This window comes from Dermochelys coriacea, chromosome 7 (assembly GCF_009764565.3).
Source record: "Dermochelys coriacea isolate rDerCor1 chromosome 7, rDerCor1.pri.v4, whole genome shotgun sequence".
NCBI lineage: Eukaryota > Metazoa > Chordata > Testudines > Dermochelyidae > Dermochelys > Dermochelys coriacea.
In genome coordinates, this window is record NC_050074.1 from 91,606,587 (window position 1) to 91,625,978 (window position 19,392).

Consider the following 19,392-nt stretch of genomic DNA (forward strand, 5'->3'; position numbering starts at 1 on the left):
AATATATGAATTCTGTCAATTTATATTGACCCCATGGTGCAATTAAAAACACAGCCTACAAACCTTAAAATTGACTTTTTTTTCTTCTTTGTCCATCTTTTTCATTCTCTCATGTTACTTTACTTTTCTCATACAACTCTCTCTCTCTCGCTCTTCCTTTCATGATGTTCTCTTTCCTCTTCCTGTTTCTACCGTGGACTATTTTCTTCTCTGGTTTGCTGCCCTCTACCTTCATTTCACCCCATTGCCCTTTCCCCTTTTCCCGAGCCCAGCAGTGGGTAGTGAGTCAGAGAAAGGGGGACTGGGAAGGAGCTGCTATTACTTGGCAAAAGATGGAGAGGTGAAGGAGATGCTGGCCAGCGGAAGGGAAAGTGCTGCTTGTGGCTGGGTGGGCGAGAAGTGCTATGGCCTTGCAGGGAAGCACACAGCCTTCACCTGCTGTTTGATGTGCACAGAGACTGGGGGGAGATGTCACTCATCTGGGCTGCATGTGTGATTGTGCATAATCCCTTTCTGTCAGCGGGCATTCATTTTAGCAGCAGCTCCTTTACCGTTATGAACTGTTAACCAAGGGTGAGAAACTCCATCTCGCGATGGGATGTGTCAGCTGCAGGTTTGGTTTTATTTTAACCTATTTTTCCTCGTATATATCTTGCAATGCCAATTAATATATGTCATGTCCTGAGACATACAGAGAAAATAAACACAGATAATTGGAAATATGTATACCAAAGAAATCAAAACCAATGTAAAAGTTCAAGGAGTGGGACAGGGTTTTCTATAAAAATTAATCATAGACACATGTATGTTTACGTACACAGAAGAAATAATCCTTCATAAACAACACAAAATTGTTCATGGCACACAGCAACCATATTTCAGGTTGCTCCAAAAGAACAACCTCTGGAGCAATATGAGACTTGAATTATCATGAAAAGCTAGTAAGAATCAGAAAATTAATTTTAAGGTAAATATAAATTTCAGATCAAAACCTGTTTTTTTTTGTTTTGTTTTTGTTAAATTATCATTGGAATAATCCGATTGTTCTTCATAGTTTGACTGACCATATATTTTGGCATCCAAAAATTATTTGCAAAGTTGAAGTGCTGGAATAAAGCAAATACTTACATTCTCTGTGCTTTAATAATAATGAAGATACAAAAAGCAGATGTAGTTAGTGGGATGAAGCACACCTATCTGGGAAATTATCTCTTATAAAATGCATGTTCTTAACAAGCAGTATCAACTCTCTCTTGTCTTGATTGAGTCTCAGCCAGCTCACTTCCATCCATCCCAACCCCTATCCCATCTATACACTGGCATATTAGACTGAGCCATCCAATTCAGATGAAAAAACTTAGAAGTGTGTGCCATCCACATGCTGATGGCAGCACAGCACAGCACAGCCCCATTGCACTTAGCATCTCACTATCTCCCCCAATGGCTTTTTACATACATGTTGAACAGAAGTGGTGTTAGCATATAGCCTTGTAGAATCAGACAAGAGAACCTTCGGGGCATCCCTTGGATTCTCCTGTCCTGAAAAAACAGAACATATAAAATGTGAACTAGTTTGCCCAAGCCAAGGTCCACACCTGAACCACCAAAAGCTCATGATCAATGATACTGTAAACTGCTGATAAGTCTAAAAAAATTGCCATGGACATGGAGAAGGAAAGAGTGAAGAGGAGAAAGTCCCAGCAGGAAAATGAGAGAGAGAGGCAGCAGACCCAAATGGTGCAGATCCTGGTTGACCTAAGATTCAAAAATTCTGGACTCCCCACTCTCCTTAGAGAACTCCATGGTAGCAACTCCCTATGTCCCCCAACATCCTATGTGGCATCACGGGCCACATCCTTACCCTTACCATTCCATGCCAAAGGACAGCAAGGAAAACCATGGCTTCACAAACACTGACCTGTGAGAACCATGGCTGGTGTATGTGTAGCCACAATGGACTACATTTGTTCATTGAAATGGACAAAAATGTGTAGTGCCTTTCCAATTTTAACTTTTAATCTATACTAAAAGTTTCTATTGCATTGCCTGGCATTTTGCACACCAATTTCTGCACTGTTTTTGTCACTCAGTAAATTTCTATATTTTTGAAAATAAAATATATTTACTATTTCACAACACATATTGCAGGCAGCATAGCAGTACTCAAAGAATCCAATACTTGTAAATGTACAGCACTACAGAACTCATAGGTTCAGGAAAAGCCTCATATTTATAAATATTCAACAAGCACTACACAATTCCTAACAGCTCTCAAAGCTCTAGGCCCCCAGAAAATACTCCAGCACAGAGCACTACTGTGGTTGACTTTTGGTGTGCTCTTTCACAGCCTCTCTAAACCACATAGCTCCATGTCGAGCTCTTGTAATGGCCCTTGTGCCTGGCTGTACAGTGTCAGCAGACAGCTGCTCCACCTCGACCCTGGTGGCAGCTTTGCCCCCGTTACCTCACAGATATTATGCAGGACGCAAGAGGCAGCTATAACCATTGGGATACTTTTCTTACTGAGATTCAATCCGGTGAGTAAACACCACCAGGATCCCTCCAGTCTACCAAAAGCACACTCTGCACCTGCAGAGCTGGTAGTTGAATTTTTACTTTGGGCTGAGCTAGGGGGGGCAAGGGTTAGGCTGGGTTCCCCAGAATCACTACTGACTTTCAATATTGCCAGTGGTAATCCACCAGTTGGGAAAGAAAGTACTTCCTGCAGGTCTGCAAATACAGGAGAATCGTGCATCTTGTATTTGCAAAGTTCATGAGAATAGTGCAGAGCTCTGTGGGCTCGATGCTTCTGTCAGAGATAGCAGATGTCGAAAAGTGTCATGGGGGCTTCTGGGATTTAAAAAAACATGAAAATTATGGGATAGAGATGGCATTATGGGATGGAGAAAGCTGCACTCTGGGAACTTGACCCTTAACTCCCAGAGATCCCTGAGTGACTCACTTCTACCCCATAACACATTGCAAAAATTCCCCAAAGGCATTGCCCTGGACAGCCATACATAGCACACTGGGATACCTACTCTTGATTTGCCAAACTTTGCATCAACACAAGCACTCCTGGTGAGTACATGCAGTGCTGATGCAAACAGCCAAGCATGCATGCGCCTGAGCACTATACAAACTTTGTTGGCTATACGCCAAGGTATCGACCAAAGTTAGTAGTGCAGACATGGTCTTATATAGTAAGTGGCAGGGTAAGTGTCTATTTGCATTAATGAAAAAGTGTCTCTCTCTCTCTCTCAAAGAAGTTCACAGGTAGTACTTGAGATTCTAGGTTACATCTGGATTCTTCTATAGTGTCAGCCCCCAGTCATCTGTCTGGTTAACACTTGTAATCTTTTCTCTCAAATGTGGACCAGGCCACCGTCCAGTTAGTGCAGAATTCTGGCTGCCAGTTAGATGAGAAGTACTATTGTTAGACACATATTACACCTATGGTAGAACCTCAGAAGTACGAAGACCTGGGGAATGGAGATTGTTCGTAAGTTTGAAATGTTCATAACTCTGAACAAAATGTTATGGTTCTTTTAAAAGTTTACAACTGAACATTGACTTAATACAACTTTGAAACTTTACTATGCAGAAGAAAAATGCTGCTTTTAACCATCTTAATTTAAATGAAGCAAGCACAGAAAATTTCCTTACCTCGTTAAAGAGAAGCAGAGGCTTCTCTGCTCCTTGAAGTCTTTAAACCATGATTTAAGGACTTCAATAGCTCAGACATGGGTGAGGTTTTTCATAGGAGTGAGTGGGTGAGATTCTGTGGCCTGCGCTGTGCAGGAAGTCGGACTAGATGATCAGAATGGTCCCTTCTGACCTTAGTATCTATGAAATCTTTTTTTTAAACTTTCCCTTTTTTTAGTAGTTTACATTTAACACAGTACTGTGCTCGACAGTATTTGCTCTTTTGGTCTCTACTGCCTGATTGCGTACTTCTGGTTCTAAATGAGGTGTGTGGTTGGTCAGTCAGTTTGTAACTCTGGGGTTCGTAACTTTGAGGTTCTACTATATTTCTAAAGTCTGCAGTAGCTTCCAGTTTTCTCTCTATTGCAATTCAAGGTGTTGATTTTGATCTAGAATGCCTGATATGACTTGGAACCCAGGTAACTAAAAGACCACTTTTTCCCCTGAGCTTGAGCTGTGTTAGCCGTATAGCTTTTGCTCACAGGGACCAGAATCAAAATGTCTGGGGGAACTAGGGACAGGATTTTGTCAATGGCTTTTCCTCTTGATTTGACAGAGCCTTCATTTTTCAACCTTTGGAGTTTGCCTGTTTTCTAGGGCTCAGTTATGGCTTAACACCACACTCCCCAAAGCTCCTGGGTGCTCTACAGCCTTTCATCAACATTTAGTAGGATGAAGCATGCTCCCCTTTGCACATCAACTAGCTCTGCTGGCTAGTAAGGGCCTAGCATGTCCTCCTCACTTTGGGGTTGATCATGCATGTTGGGACACTAGCAGTATACTGTCCCTGCACCAGAGGCACAAAGGGGAAAGACTCCTATTGCTTTCCCCACCAGCATAGTAGACATTCACAAGCTGACTTTTGCTGGGGTGTGGAAGGGGGGGACTACTGGAAGGATTTTTTTTTTAAGTGGAAGAATATTTTTGTTACTTTGGGTTTTGTTGTTGCATGTATCGTATCTTTACAAGTTCTTGCACATGCGAACAGAGAGGGGGCTTAGCTGAAAGATCACGAAATATTTTAATGAAATAAATATTCCTAACCTGCTGTGACTTGTTATGTACTTAGTAGCAGGGCTGGTGCAACCACTAGGCGAACTAGGCGGTCACCTAGGGTGCAAAATGGTGGGGCAGCCAAAAGCGTGCTCCAGGGAGGCGGTGGAGCAGAGGTGAGCTGGGGCAGGGGGATGCGGGGAGGGCTGCCCACAGCAAGTAATGGGGGTGGGGCAGCGTGAAGTGGAGCAGCGGTGGCATGCTCAGGGAGGAGGCGGAGCAGAGGTGAGCTGGGGCGAGGAGCTGCCACACGGCTACCTGGGCCGAGGGGAGGGAAGGGGGGGGCGGTGGCTGGGAGCTGCTGCAGAAAGGGCACCTCAGGGCTGGGGGGGGCGGGGAGCTGCCGCAGGGCTCCCGGGCGGGGGTGCAAGGTGGAAGTTTCGCCTAGGGTGCGAAACATCCTTGCACCGGCCCTGCTTAGTAGCCAGAGATTTTGAGATCAGGGCTGGTTCTTTAAAATCTCTCATCTCCTCTATAGTATGTACATACCAAACTTCAGAAAACAGTCAATTGAGTTTTTAATTCCTCCTGCAAACTACCCAGTTTGGAGATTTTCCAGAGTCCATTGAGTCAGAGTCTTGTAGTTTTGAAATATGCAAACTGTAAGGATCCAGTTAGACTCAAGCCTTTACTCCATAGAAGTACTGGCCAAGAGAATAGTTCAAAAGAGATTTTTCCCAAAAGTTCCGGAGAAGGGGAGTGGGGGGATAGCTCAGCCAACACACCTAACTACCTTAACGTTGCTGCAATGGGGTATGAGTGACAGCTCAGTTGTCATGGAAGTAATACTTGCAAGTACCTCTCCCAATTTGCTTAGATCAGACTACAGCACCTAATCCGAGGAGCAGTGTTTCCTGTCATGGGCCCTTTTTTTTTTTTTGATGGTGGTGGGTGATGCAAACAAACAACTGACACACACAGCACTGTGAGATAACAGAAAAGTTAGTTAAAGAACTTAGTAATGGCCAGTAATGTAAGGGACAGCATATTTAGACAAGTAGAAATAGAATGAAAGCATGAGTCTACTCACAATTCCCCCCCCCCCCCCCATCCCTGAACCTGTGTGTTTAATGAATCCAAACAATGGACACAATCATGGTGAAAGTCATAGGTAAACTGATGGATGAGATTTGGTTACAACTATGACTACTTTACTGGGTGAGCAGTTGCTTTGACTGTTAGCGTATGTTGCCAGGATTCATAGCATTCAGCACTCAGATATTATTCTGGCAGGTGCACACCCACCTAAGAAAGACTTTTCTGCACCTGGATTTTCTTTCAGGTTTCCAGGCTTGCAGAAAACAAGGAAGTCCCATTTGCCATTATGATTAGAGATAGGAGAACAAAACATGCTCCAATGCTTTGCAGATATCAGGAAATAAAGTCTGGAGCTGGTTTTACTAATCATATGGTATCCCTACACTGCAGTGTTAGCCTTAGCTCAAATTCAAGCCCAAATCCCGATTCCATCTCCATACAAATCTGTCTGACTCAAGCCAGTAAACCCTCAAGATCCGGGTCCCAAGACTGGCAAAAGGGTGAATCTGATCCTGAGTCCCACTAGGACTCACATCCAAACTACATAATTTTGAAGTGTGGGTGCAGATCAGGCCCAGGTCTCTGGACTCATGTCCTGAGAGTTCACCAACTTTATCCCACAAACCCATGGGCCAGTGTTACTTGGACTTTCTGTCCCAAGACTAGCCAATTGACTCCCAGGAAATGGAAGCAACCTTCCTGTTTCAAATACAGCTGCTAGACTTTAAACCCTTCCATTTTACTCTGGCTCTTGAACTGCCAACAGAATGAACTGTCTCCTGCATTAACGGCCACCAGCAAGATGAAGTCCTTTGCCAAGTGCACTGCAACCTGGTCATGGCACCCCACTGAGACTCTGTTAAGTTTGCGGTGCCAAGCAAGCAAGACATTCAACTTCAGTAAAAGAAATGTAACAAGAAATAGCAGACAAGCTGGTAGTTTCAGGGATTAAGCAGACCAGGGACTAGCGCAGGGAGCAGATGAAGCCACTCAAGAGTGACAACCAGAAAGCCAGGAATGAGAACTGCACCTTTGGGAACTCACTGTCATCCTGCCTCTTTTATGAAGACTCTCACTGGATGCTGGGCACTGTGCCAAACACTGAATCTCCAGCAGTTCACGACAGCCTGGTGAACTGGACCGGTGATCTTCTGATCCCCGAATCTAGTATAAGATCAGAAGGGAGCCAGCAGCCGCTGGATGAGGCTAATGAAGTAACTCTGGTGCTCAGACCTCTCCCCAGGGAGGCTTTGCTGCCAGAACAACTGAAGCATATCTTAGGCCCATACTTGGAGTAGCTGTTTGATGACTCCCTGGAGGAGCAGCCCACCATGGAACTGGCAGCAGAAACAGAAGAGGCAGAAGTAGCCCGGAGCCTGGTAAGTGTTTGGTTCCATGTCTATTGCTGTTAATATATGAATGGGAAGGATTTCAGGTTTATGATCCAATGCAATTTTTGTGACAAGTTGTGGGTTGCAGGGTGCATCCACTGATGGCAGAATGCATGCGAGCACCTTGGCATTACCCCAACTACACCATGTGGAATTCAAAACAGAGACTGGGAAATGCAGCATAACAGTTAAGCATTTAACATCAAATTGTTACTAGATGCTCCCACACTCTTACAAAAATGTGCTGTGGGTGTTGAAAGTAAAAATCCTATGTTGCCTTCCCATTTAGTATGCCACACTGTACAAATTAGCCATGCCACAGTCTATAAACAGTACACTATGCTGGGGAGGGAGGAGGAGCGAGAGGGTAAAATGGAAATGTAGAGTATCCCTCTTTTCCATTAGTCCATGCAAGTCCATAATACGGGTGCACAAAGCATCCCTGATTTTTGTTGCCTGTAAGCACCTATAACACGTGTACTTTCTGGCTGAATTTACCTGTGCCTGGGTGACAAATTCACTGTCCAAAATACAGGATTTTTAATGCAGCCCAGAAATATGCCAGGGAAATGCGAGGGATGCAGTTCTTTGAGAATCCATAGTATCATGCATGTTTGCATGTAGCCCATTGGTAGATGTGTTCCATAGCAGGCTGTTTCATAAGCCATAGGGAGGTAGTAATCCACATGGATGCTAGTGCAGCATCCTATTGATTGCACCCATGAGTTTTGACCTAATCACAGGTGCTGATAACTGGAAACTATTTCCATAGCAGGAACAGCAGAGAGGAAGTCACATTTCAGGAAAAGTAATATTTTCTGGGTCCTCCTCTTTAGGACAGCAGCCCACTCCACTCATAGATATATTGCTTAGTCGCCATAAGCTTGGAAATCTATGAGGTATTCGCAGCTGGTTTGCCATCCGTAGCTTGGAACAGAATGTCCCTTTGCCATTCAGGAACCTCTTGCATCGTTATGTCCTCCAGAATGTGGAAAGCTTGTAAGGAGTGACAAACCTTAGGTAGTACACCACGGCACCGCACTCTGCAAGGCCACTATGGTCTGCAATTTGTAAACATACAGCATTGTAAATTTCACCTTAACATTCCCAAATGCAGACCTTTCACATTGATTTAATTCTGTGTCCACAGAGCATCTGGGAACTTAAATGTTCTTCTGAGAATACAGTGAAGGTGAGTTTTACAAAGTATCAGTTTTGGCCTTGCGATTCCAGAGGCACGTTTGTCTGAGGATGCGCTGAACCTTTTGGAAATACTGAGACAATAATGTACTGTTTGATAGCTGTTTTCAGGCCCTCCCCCCTCTGCAGCCCAGCCACAGTCCAGTAGGAACCTGGGATTTCAAACGGTCATGGAGAGGAAGCGTGTCAGTGATGAACTGATGATGGACATCCTGGTCAGAGCCCCCAAGCAGGTACAATACCCAAAGACAAAATATGCATGGCAAGTGGGAAGGCACAGACAGGCTGCAGAGCATAAGGAGAGAATTGCAGCATGAGAGGAGAGACTTGCAGTGCAGTTTTTGGAGAAGCAATGTCACTTGAGGGAGAAAAACTAAGTGTGGCAGAAAGATTTGTTTGAGAGGCTTCTGGGGCTAATGGCCATGAAAGTTCAGACTCAGGTTCCAACTGCACCATGTCCCGAGTCCTATTCACGGTAGTAAGTCTTGCAGGCAAGGAATGCATTAGACAATAACATGGCTGGGTGGCCTATGCAATGGGACTGAACAATAGTTGCACAGGACAAACGTACTCCCTGTAATCCTCTAGTCCTCCACTCCCATGCAGCAGTGCCATGGGTGTGCTAAATATGCTAGAAAGAGAAAGGAGGACACGGGACAGACAGAAGTAGGGGATTTATTTATTTGCACTGGTTTCATCATTTTGCACTGTTCAACATTTGTGTTATGCACTTCATTTTATGACTGGTTTTGGTGTTTTAATAAATGGCAGCTGGCTTGCCTGACAATTCTTAACTATTGTGGGTTTTTTGTAATACAGCCATATTAACAAATAGAGGCTTTTATTTTATTAAGAAAGTTTACTACCATCACGGCATCATATCATATAATGAGTGGATTTTGAAGAAGGCACAACTAGAAAGTTGTATCCACATACGATTTCTTAATACATCCTTTCAGATCAATCCATAATGAAAAGCCACAGTTCTGTCACACAACCACTGTTCCTATCCTCACTTTGTATAAGCAATCATCTCATCATTAAATAGAAATTCATGACAATCATATCCCCCATCCCATTGTTAGACTACAGCGACAGTACTTTATTCACTGTTAACATTTCTGTACAAATACATGCATAAACAAGCTATTTCCCCTCTTCCATTGGTCCATGTAAGGCCATAATGTGGGTGCACAAACTATTCCCCCTCTTCCATTGGTCAATGTAAGCCCATAATGTGGGTACATATCTCTGATTTCTGTTGCCCATGTGCACCTGTGATAGGTGAACTTTCTGGCTGAGTGCACCTGTTCAGTAATTCATTGCTGTCAAATTCATTGTCCACTCAGGCAAATGGCTCACCTTTGGATTACAAAGATTGTGAAGAGCACAGCAGCAAGCCACAATAATGTTGACAGCAGATGACACTGGAATTCAAACGAGTCTGGGTGACAGAGTGCTGGGTAACAACACTTGAGTCAGCACTCTGGTCACTGCAACTCTAATTAATTACCACAGAGCAGACCTCATTAAGAAGAGCTGTGCCTAACTGATGGGCTGAGGAGAACTTAAGAGGCTAATTAGGCCCTTAGGCAGATGATACAAAAGGCACAGGAAGGAAGTGGGAAAGAGGGAAGCAGAAAGAGACAGGGAGAAAGAAATTGCTCTTTCCTGCTTGCCTCAGGAGTTGAAGGTCCCTAGGACTGTAGGAGTGAGGCTATATAGCATATAAGGGTGGTGGAAACTAATACTGTAAATCAGTTGCACAGGGTGTTTTACCAGTAAAAGGTCTCTGAGCTGTTTGTGGACTTGAGCAGAGGCAGGAGCAAGCGGGCCCTGCCACACTCTGAAATCTTGCTAGTGCTGTTTACCATCTGCCAAACGCACATTCAACCACCATCCTACACCTACTGAGAGTGTAATTAAACTTTATTTTGCCAGGACCTCTGAGATCAGGACACGGTTTCATAGCCTAACACAAAAGGGAGTATGTAGGATCCTCTAGAGCAGTGTTTCCCAATCTTGGGACGCTGCTTATTAAGGGAAAGCCCCGGTGGGCCGGACCAGCTTATTTACCTGTTGCGTCCGCAGTTTCGGCCGATTGCGGCTCCCAATGGCCGCGGTTTGCTGTGCCCGGCCAATGGGGGCTGCGGGAAGCGGCGCGGGCCGAGGGACGTAATGGCTGCTGCTTCCCGCAGCCCCCATTGGCCTGCAGCAGCGAAAAGCAGCCAGTGGGAAGCGCAATTGGCCGAACCTGCATACGCAGCTGGTAAACAAACTGGCCCGGCCCACCAGGGGCTTTCCCTGAATGACCGGCATCCCAAGTTTGGGAAACACTGCTCTAGAGAATAACAGTGGAGAGTAATTCTATTTATGACAATGTCATTTGATGTGAATAGCATCCTGGTCTGTCCAGGAAAGTAGACAGACTCCTTATTGGTACAAACTCTGACATCCTGAGCTTTTCCTGTGCAACTCACATTGGCATCCACAAATCAGCCTCTGTGGTTGAAAAGAGCCTGCAAAACAATGAAGCACCCTTTGCGGTTTATGTACTCACGTGCTCCTTGAGAAGAGCAAACTATGGGCGCGTAAGTCCTATCGATGGCCCTGGCACAATTTGGAAACCCTATTTTCTCAAAACCAGCAGTTACTGCAGGGACATTGTTTATGCCAACCGTCTTTGGGTAAATCACCTGCCTGATTGCCTCAAAAAGTTCTGCCATGACAGCCCCCACAGTTGACTTTCCAGCAATGGACATGTAGCAGGCTGAGGTAGCCAGCTTCCAGATGGTTATAGCAACCTGTTTCTTGGCAGGGATGGCAGCCCTCATGCATGTGCATTAATGGTGGAGGGTTGGAGCAAGCTGCTTGCAAATCTCCAGAAATGAAGCTTTCTTCATGCAAAAGTTCTGGAGTCATGCTGGTCTTCCCAGCTCTGCATGGCTATGTGATCTGCAAGGCCTGTGCTTGTGGTCCTGCTCTAGAAGCACCAGTCTACACTACTTAGCATCAGCAACTACACTGAGCATTGTGAGCAGCATCAGCCAGCTTGAGTCTGCCATGTCTGTATCGTCATTGTCCTCCTCCAAAAGTGCCTTTGGTAGATCAGAAAAGCCACTGAAATGTCCACCACCTGCTCTGCCCATTTCCTGACACAGGAGTGAAAGTGCAAGCAGGGCAAGTTCTTCAAATGGTAACACCTCCATGTTTCAGACTGCTGTTGCCAGGAGCATGTAGCTCAAAAGACTGCTCGGCAGGAAGCGTTGGCAGGCTGCGACAAGTTCCTGTAAAGTGCCATTGGATGAACAGTCTAGTTTTCCCACAGTGCACCACAAACTAAGGACTAGAGCTGCTACAGCTGGGGAGGATGCTAGGAAGCCTGGGATAGTCTGGTTCGGCTCAGCTCTGCATAGTACAGTATAGAAGCATGAGCCTGGGTGTGAGATGTGGGTCCAGAAATTCTAAACCCAGGGTCAATATGCAGTGTGGATGCTCAAACCTGGGCTTATAAACACCATGTGTGTGGGCTCGAGTCCCACAGAGCTGGATTTACACTGCTATGTAGACATACCCATAGCCATTTAATCCACATAAGCAGTCCTCAGTCTCCTGACCTTCTTTTAGGTAATTTAGCTGTGACTAGTGCAAGGGAAGTAATTTCTTCTTGAATATTTTTTCTTGATGTTTCCGCCTCCTTTGACTTCAGGATCTGCAGCAAATATACTTTTTAAAAGGTAGAGTCTGTCCTTTAGTCTCTGGGCATCTTTATCAAGTTCCTGACACTGGTAACTCCTCTCAAACCCACTGGCTCAATGCCAATAATTCAGTTTAACATCTGTCTCTTCAGATCACAAGGGACAAGTGAGAAATGATCCCTGAAAAATACTGGACCTATTGACAGACATCTGTATTAACTAGAATTCACTAAAAGGCATCTAAAAGGCATATCCAAAACAGGTGTTTTTCTCCAGCTGATCAATGTCTTTATTCTCAATAATATCACCATATACTGCAACGGCGGAAAACTAACTTAATATAAGTTCATACACCGAGTTTCTTATGAATTATGAAGGACGTAGTCATAACTGAACTAGTTTTTCTTGTTTTACCATGTCACAAAATATTGACAAAAGGCAATACTTGATTAAAGGTGAAAAATTCAGAGATTAAATCCGTCTCTTTGAAGATTCATTTTACTTTCAGGTATACAGAAAAGAATAATATATTATGTTGTGTTTGGAGTATTATCTCAATGGATTCTTTTCCAAAACCTGTAAAGAAGCAGAAAAGTGGTCTTTTCATGCATTCGTATCTTGCAAAACACACAATTTGGCAGGGAAGAGAATCAGGAAAGGAGAGTATGAGATTCTGAATGGGAGAGCTTCATGAAATGTGCTTATTTGTATTTGACTTGGATAGCATCCACTTTCATTAATTTTGTGGTTTACAGCACTTAGGCAAATTATTATTTTCACTCCTTTTCTATAAGCCTCTCTTCTAGGAAATAGTTTTATTCACTCAAGTTTGACAGGTATATGTTAAACTTTTAGCTCAAAAGAATATTAATTAAAGATATAATACATTATCCATGATGAAACAATTCCGCAAGTCTCTAGCACCAGAGTCTTAGCTGAAAAATGACTTCTGTGTTCAAATAGTGAATAAAATTTGAAAAATATTTTGGGCTCTTTGCGTCAGTTCTGTTCTCTTTGCTTTGCACTACTGAACAGACACAAAGCGAACAGATTCTGGCTGGAGCTGGTCAGCAGAGAATTCCCTTTGTGCAGGGGAAATCTCTGCAGGGGTGTGGGTGACCCAGGCAGATGCTGTGGCAGCCACCTCCTAACCTTTGGTGAAGGGGAAGGAATGAGGCCTGCTAAAATCAGGAAGCGGTTGTATCAGAGCAGAGCTCCACTACACCTATCTTCCACGGGCATAAGTTAGAGCAGGCCCTTAACTGCTCCAACTTTTGTAAGGGCTAACTGGCACGTGATCAGGGAGCTGCAACTGGCTCAATATTGCCTCCACCCTGCATCCTAGCAGAGCTTGGACACGGGAGAATTAAGTCCTTTTTCAATTGGTTTTAGTGCAGTATTCTAACAATTCTTTTCATTCTATGTTGAGTAACACTTTACTCTTCAAGTACAGCTACTGATTTCAGTGACGCTACTTACAGAATAAGGTACTACTCAAACTGAGGAAAAGGTGTCAGAATATGGCCCTTAAGGTTTTAAAGAAACTTTGGTATAATATAGCACACAATATTAACAGCTTAAAAACTAGATCACTTCTATTAGTCAAGTAAAAGCTTCTGCTATCTTTAAAAATAAAACAAAGAATGTTGGTCCAGAAATTCTATCAAGTCAGGCTGTGTAATTATTCAATTTAGAAGAAAATGTAGAGCTTTCAAGATAGCAGCAGTTGGTGATCAGTGTGGTGATGTTTGTTACCAGATGTGCCCGAAAACTTCTGGCAAACTGTATCTTTGGCTCAGCTAAAAAGCGGAGTTCAGGAATATTCAAAGTTTCGTGCTCTATTGGCAGATGTCAAATAGTCTGAGAACATTACAACGTTGCTTGGCACAGGGTCAGTCTCTACATATTTTGTGACCTGAGAACTTACCTCTGATTCTGGGATGCCTCAATCTTGAGATCAGAGAAGCTGAAAACTATACCTTTTATGAGGAGAAGGAAGAAATGGAAAATGGTAGATTTAAAAAGCAGCAGCAGTTTCAGAAGACAAAGGCCTAAAAACAGTGAGATATTCTAGCTTGTGAGCTGTTTTAATTATACAAGAGAATATTGGGTGAACATCTTGAATCCCTTTCCTCTCTGTTTTGAATTTTGATCAGGTTAGTGCTGAGTGCCCATGCAAAAGAACAAGGAATGTCTGTACTCTTTAGTCCTGTGTAAGATAAGGTCAGGATTTGGCCCTGTGTGAAGGACTCTATAGTTGTTTCAAATAGCTGTTGAAGTGAGTATTGGGCAGTCCTCACAGAGAAGAGGCCAACGTTTCTGTAAAAATAAAATAAAAGCCAGCTGTATTTGTCCAAAGATAATTATACACCCTGAGAGAATGTTATGTGCTTGGCCTGAATTGGTGATCACTATTCAGTTCCTATGCTAAAAAGATCCGACACCGACAAAACATTACCACATTAACACCCTTGTTCTGCCTCCACAGAGGCGCCAAGGACTGAATGTACAGAGAACATCCTCACTCTTAGAAGTGGTCGCGCTGGCTCCTGACTGACGCACGTTTGTGGGGAGTGTGAGAAAACTTGTACAACAGCCTGTGTTTGCTGTATCTGCTTTGTGGTTTAGAGAGAAGACTCAGTAACTTTCAACAAAACAAAAGCCACTGTGAACTCTGAAACAACTAATAGCCACACCCTAACTTCTGGCTTTAGCAAAACAGGAGAAATTACTCCCATGTAATCACTAAGGTGTCCAACAATACGGAAGTCCAGAAAAATATTCCCACTGGTTCTAACACTGGTTCAGCTGAACAATACTACAACTAGAAGGAACAACATTGCAGCCTGGGGAGTGAGGCCCATTTTCACCACTTGTTTGGTTATACCTGTTTCCAGCAGGTTTAGTAAATCAGTGGCAAAAACTGTTCTGGTCACCCAAGTACTGTCTATACTGGGAATCCCACCATTATTAACAGGGGTTGCTGGGAATTTTTTGGTAAGTCTCTCCCTCACATCAGCAGCCAAAGGGACTTATAAACCTCAGTTTGCAACTGGAACATCTTTATTTATAAGGCTGCCATAAGAACGGTGTCATCTTTCACAGAGGAAAATCTACTAGGTTTTTTTCCCCTCATGTTCCAAGGAAGTGGAGGATACCAGTGTCACAAAATCTGGAATTAGAAGAGAAGATTTAAAAAGGAAAGATATTGTTTCCTGGTGGGTAGATTTTGATGGCAGTTAATGTGAGGCATGGGGTACTTTCTCACATTATCCAAAAAATCCAACTTGACTGTGAAGAGCTGGGGGTTGGATTTTGCTTTCTGTTAGCCAAAATAAGCTACTGAAGTTAGGCAGGAAACTGACAAAGGAGAGCATAAATGCTACTCTGGGCCAATAGCAGCAGAGAATCTGGGGCTAAAGGGGAACGACCTCACTTGTTCCTAAAACCTTTGGATAAGGCTGAACTGCCTCACTATTTCCAGGAAGGGAAGAACAGTCCAATTCCTCAGACTAGAAGAGAGGTCAGGATCTAGATTTAATAAAATCACATCTAAACTAAAAATAACTAATAAAATTCTAGACCCTAGAAACAGGAAAAATACACAGAATTTCCTCCAAAATGTCAGTATTAATGGAATTTATTTTATTGGTTGGTAAAAGAACAGACTGATCTTGAATGTCTCTTAAAAATTCCCATGGTTTGCAGAGGTTCTTTTATTCGGCATGGTATCACTGTAATGTACGTACGTCTTAGAAGAACTCATGTAAGGTGAGTATGAGCAGTATTAGATTTCTGATCTAGTCTTTCTTTATCCTCATGATTGTTTCTGACTGGCTTCATAATAAGGAAGCAGACTAGGCATGGGATTATCAAGGAAAGCCACATGTAATAAGCTGTAGACTCTTCCATGAGACAAAGCTTTAGCTGTTGCCTCTTCCTAAAACTGCTCCATCAATACTGAGGGATAAAGCTTTACAATGTAAAAACGATACTTAAGAATTATGCTGAGCCTGAAACCATGAAAATGTGTTAAATTATATAATGACACAGCCGATTAAATAAGAGAAGGGAACTTGCTATCTTTAGTATGTCATCTGTCTTTATTCCTATAGAATGTAAAGATTCTGTAGTCTTACAAATATGATTTTTGGCATAATTTTGCTGAAGAATTCCCATTGTCCCTTATAAATATTAATGGGATTTTAAAAACAGCCTAGTGTCTAACTCTTTAATATACATACATACATACTATGCAGAGAAGTTAATATACAATAGAAGTAGGATCTTTTCATGATGCAATGTTCAAGAACACTACATCTGCAGGTACGAGCCTCATTAAAAAACAGTGGGTCAGCTCCTCAGCTGGTGTATATAGGTGTGACTCCATTGAGGTTACTGGCTGAGCATACTCCATGTAGATACTGAGAATGGCGCAATCAATGAATAATCTTTACTATTGATTTTTCTGTTTTATAATAAAAATCAGGAAGGTGAGACAGCTGAAGTAACTGATACTGTGGTTGTTAAGGAGCTAGAATCCTCAGGTGAGAGTGAGGATATGTAACAGTTGCATTTTAAAACCATGTACAGATTTTACAAATGCAGGGCTTGGTACAGCCCTGTGGGCGCCACAGGATTTAGTTTGCAACCTCTGAGTCCCCAGGGTCTTTATGGTGGAGGATGCCCATGGAAACCATAGAATCAGTGCACCACCTGGATGCCATGGCCTACCCATTCCCTGTCTGACGCAGCTCATTGTGGGTTGTGCTTGCCATCTTCTGACCCACCAGAGTAGGAGTTGGAGTCAGCTTGTCACATGGCTGTGAGATCAAGTTTGGTCTTATAGTAGCTGTGTGTAGTAGATTCAAAGGGAATGTTTTCCTTGAGGGGAGTGGTTGGAATTTCTCTCTCAATGACATACTATAAGTGTGATGGGACAGATGCTTCCTCCTCTTTGTTAGCAGAGTCCCCTACCCTTTAGGAATAGGGATTTGGGGAACCAAAGCAAGAGCAGCTCTCCTTTGCAGAGAGGGAATACACTAGCCACTGAATTTATTACAACCTCTGGGCCACTATAGCAGCTTCAGAGCTGCTCCAGTGGAGGATTCCTTCCCCATCTGTCCCCTGTGAAGATCCCCAGCACACAGTGAAGTCAAGGGTTAGCTATGTAGATCCCTTTGCAGGATCAAGTCTTTTAATGTAACTCAGAGTGGGGACTCTTGAGCAACACCTCTCAGGACATCAAGGTGCAGTTATAAGGATACTGTACATTATTTTATACAGCTAGTGGGTCTCCTAGCAATGATACACTTTAATGGCCTGCATCTTCTGTACAGTAAATACAACATAAAATATTTGTTTACCTGATCAATAGAGAGTGGTAAGCAATGCCTATGTGAAAGCACAGTAATGCCATGAGTGAACATCATATTCCTTAAAATGAACAACATTACTATTCCTGTATTATTTCTTGGCTTACGTCTCATCTGCCAGTCTGAGACAACTGATTACCTTTGATAACAAACTGCATCCTATCACGATTTTAGTAACAGAAAATTGTTCACTTTTTATTTGGAAATCTCACCAGTAAAAAGTCAAACCACCACTATAAAGTTCTATTTATTTCTTTTTCCTTATCTTATGTCATGTGCTAAATGAGTCAAAGTGATAATTACCAAGTCTTGTGTAAACAAAAAAAAAAGCTGGTACTTCTGTAAAGAGCAATAGAATGTAACAGCTATAAATAATCTTGTCTTTGTGCAGACAGTGTATGCATATATCTATTTTAGCAACATCTATTACTTTGAAAAATAACTGAGATTCCCATAGCAGAAGGCTGTAGTGCTCTTCAAGGCTGCAGTTCTATGTTGTTTGCCAGTAAGTTTTCATCGGCAATGTAAAACCCAGATAATATAAAATCTTTGCTTAACTTATTGTGTATATATTATCATACATAAAAGTAGTGGGGCACTGTTCCCCCCACCATGTTTTGTTTGTATCTTAATATTTGCCACCTTTCGTGAGTGTGTGCTTAAGCAACTATTTCTTACTTAAACACAATGTACGCCTATTAAGGGTGCAGTAAGAGAAAAATGGAAGTGTAAACTATTTATATTTATACCAAAACTAATCAAAGAAAACTTTGTAAAACAGTGTTTCAGTTACTATACTGCTAATATAAGTAAACTACACATTGAATGCTACTTGTGTGTGTGTGTAATTATACATATCCCCGTAAAGTTAGGAGTTGTGTATAAAGAAACAAAAATCTCTCCTTGATAGTTTACTTGTGCTATTCAGCTGTTTATATTTTTATTTATTAAAATATCCTTAATAAACAATAATAATAATCATTAATAAAATAATAACCCTTAATAAAGCATGTCTTTCAAACCTCCCATGCTATGCAGGAGCGCCCACCATCAGAAATATTTCTCTTTCCTTCCTAACATGCATTATTCTCCCACTCCAAGACTAGTTTTCTTGGAACAAAGTTTAATTTTCTAAAATTCAAGTTAACAAGGAACAGAGTACAAAAGAGAGGGCTGGCTGGCTCTTTATATGTTGTAATGAGGCCTTGTGGGGGGCAATTCATCTGCAATTGCTGGTCCTCAGCTTGTTCAAACCCTGGCTAGGCAGTTCATTTCTCTTGAGAAATTGCACTTTCCTAGAGAATTTATCATCATGATACTTTGGAGCCTACACTAACAGGTGGAAAGAGTGTGTCATCTTGAATATATAAATTTTGATGATCTCTAGTAACGTATTAATATGTCCAAAACACTTGCTACACAGTTGGTTAATTGTGCCATCAATAAACAGCACCATGAGTCAGTATGCCTGGGGCACTACGAGTCACTGGCTAAAACAAAACCAGAAAAAGACGCCAGGTGATTTTGGTGGGAAAAGGGAAATACTTAGAAACGATGGCCCAAACTACATCATCACTCTCAGTTTGGGGACACACACTCTCTGATCTTCAAGGTGATGCAACAGTAACAAGGAATGCCTGTGATCATCCCCAGTAGCCAAGTGGGGACCTGGCCACATCAAAATAGAAGCCTGACTGCCACAATTAGCTACTGTAAATGTGAGGAAGGAAGAGAAAACCAGGAAGTTTGAGCATGCAACAGCAGCACAGCAAGACTTAAGCATATTGCATTGGAACTCGTTATGTTACATTGGCTCCTTGTTCATTACTGGATTCAGGTCACGGTCCAGATGGTGATCTTTAATGACCTCACATGAGCTGCCCCTGGGATATCTCAGGAATGGCCTCTCTCTCGGAGACCTACTTGACAGCT

General features: G+C 42.7%; 1 protein-coding gene across 13 annotated transcripts in view; it reads right to left on the reverse strand.

Moving 5' to 3' along the window:
• Positions 1-19,392, reverse strand: part of RNLS (renalase, FAD dependent amine oxidase) — a 148,824-nt gene that overhangs the window by 20,995 nt on the left and 108,437 nt on the right. For 2 of the 13 annotated variants that reach the window (XR_006282483.1, XM_043517986.1), the window contains exon 7: positions 14,013-14,064. The exons of 8 other annotated variants lie outside the window; for them this stretch is intronic. Coding sequence is in view for 4 of the 5 variants with exons in the window: in XM_043517986.1 (XP_043373921.1) it covers positions 14,013-14,064 (52 nt within the window). In the remaining variant the exon portion in view is untranslated. Of the gene's footprint in view, positions 1-87; positions 1,540-12,493; positions 12,662-14,012; positions 14,065-14,156; positions 14,405-19,392 lie in introns of those variants that run through there. 3 more of the 13 variants (XM_043517987.1, XM_043517988.1, XM_043517989.1) reach the window with 3 other exon arrangements.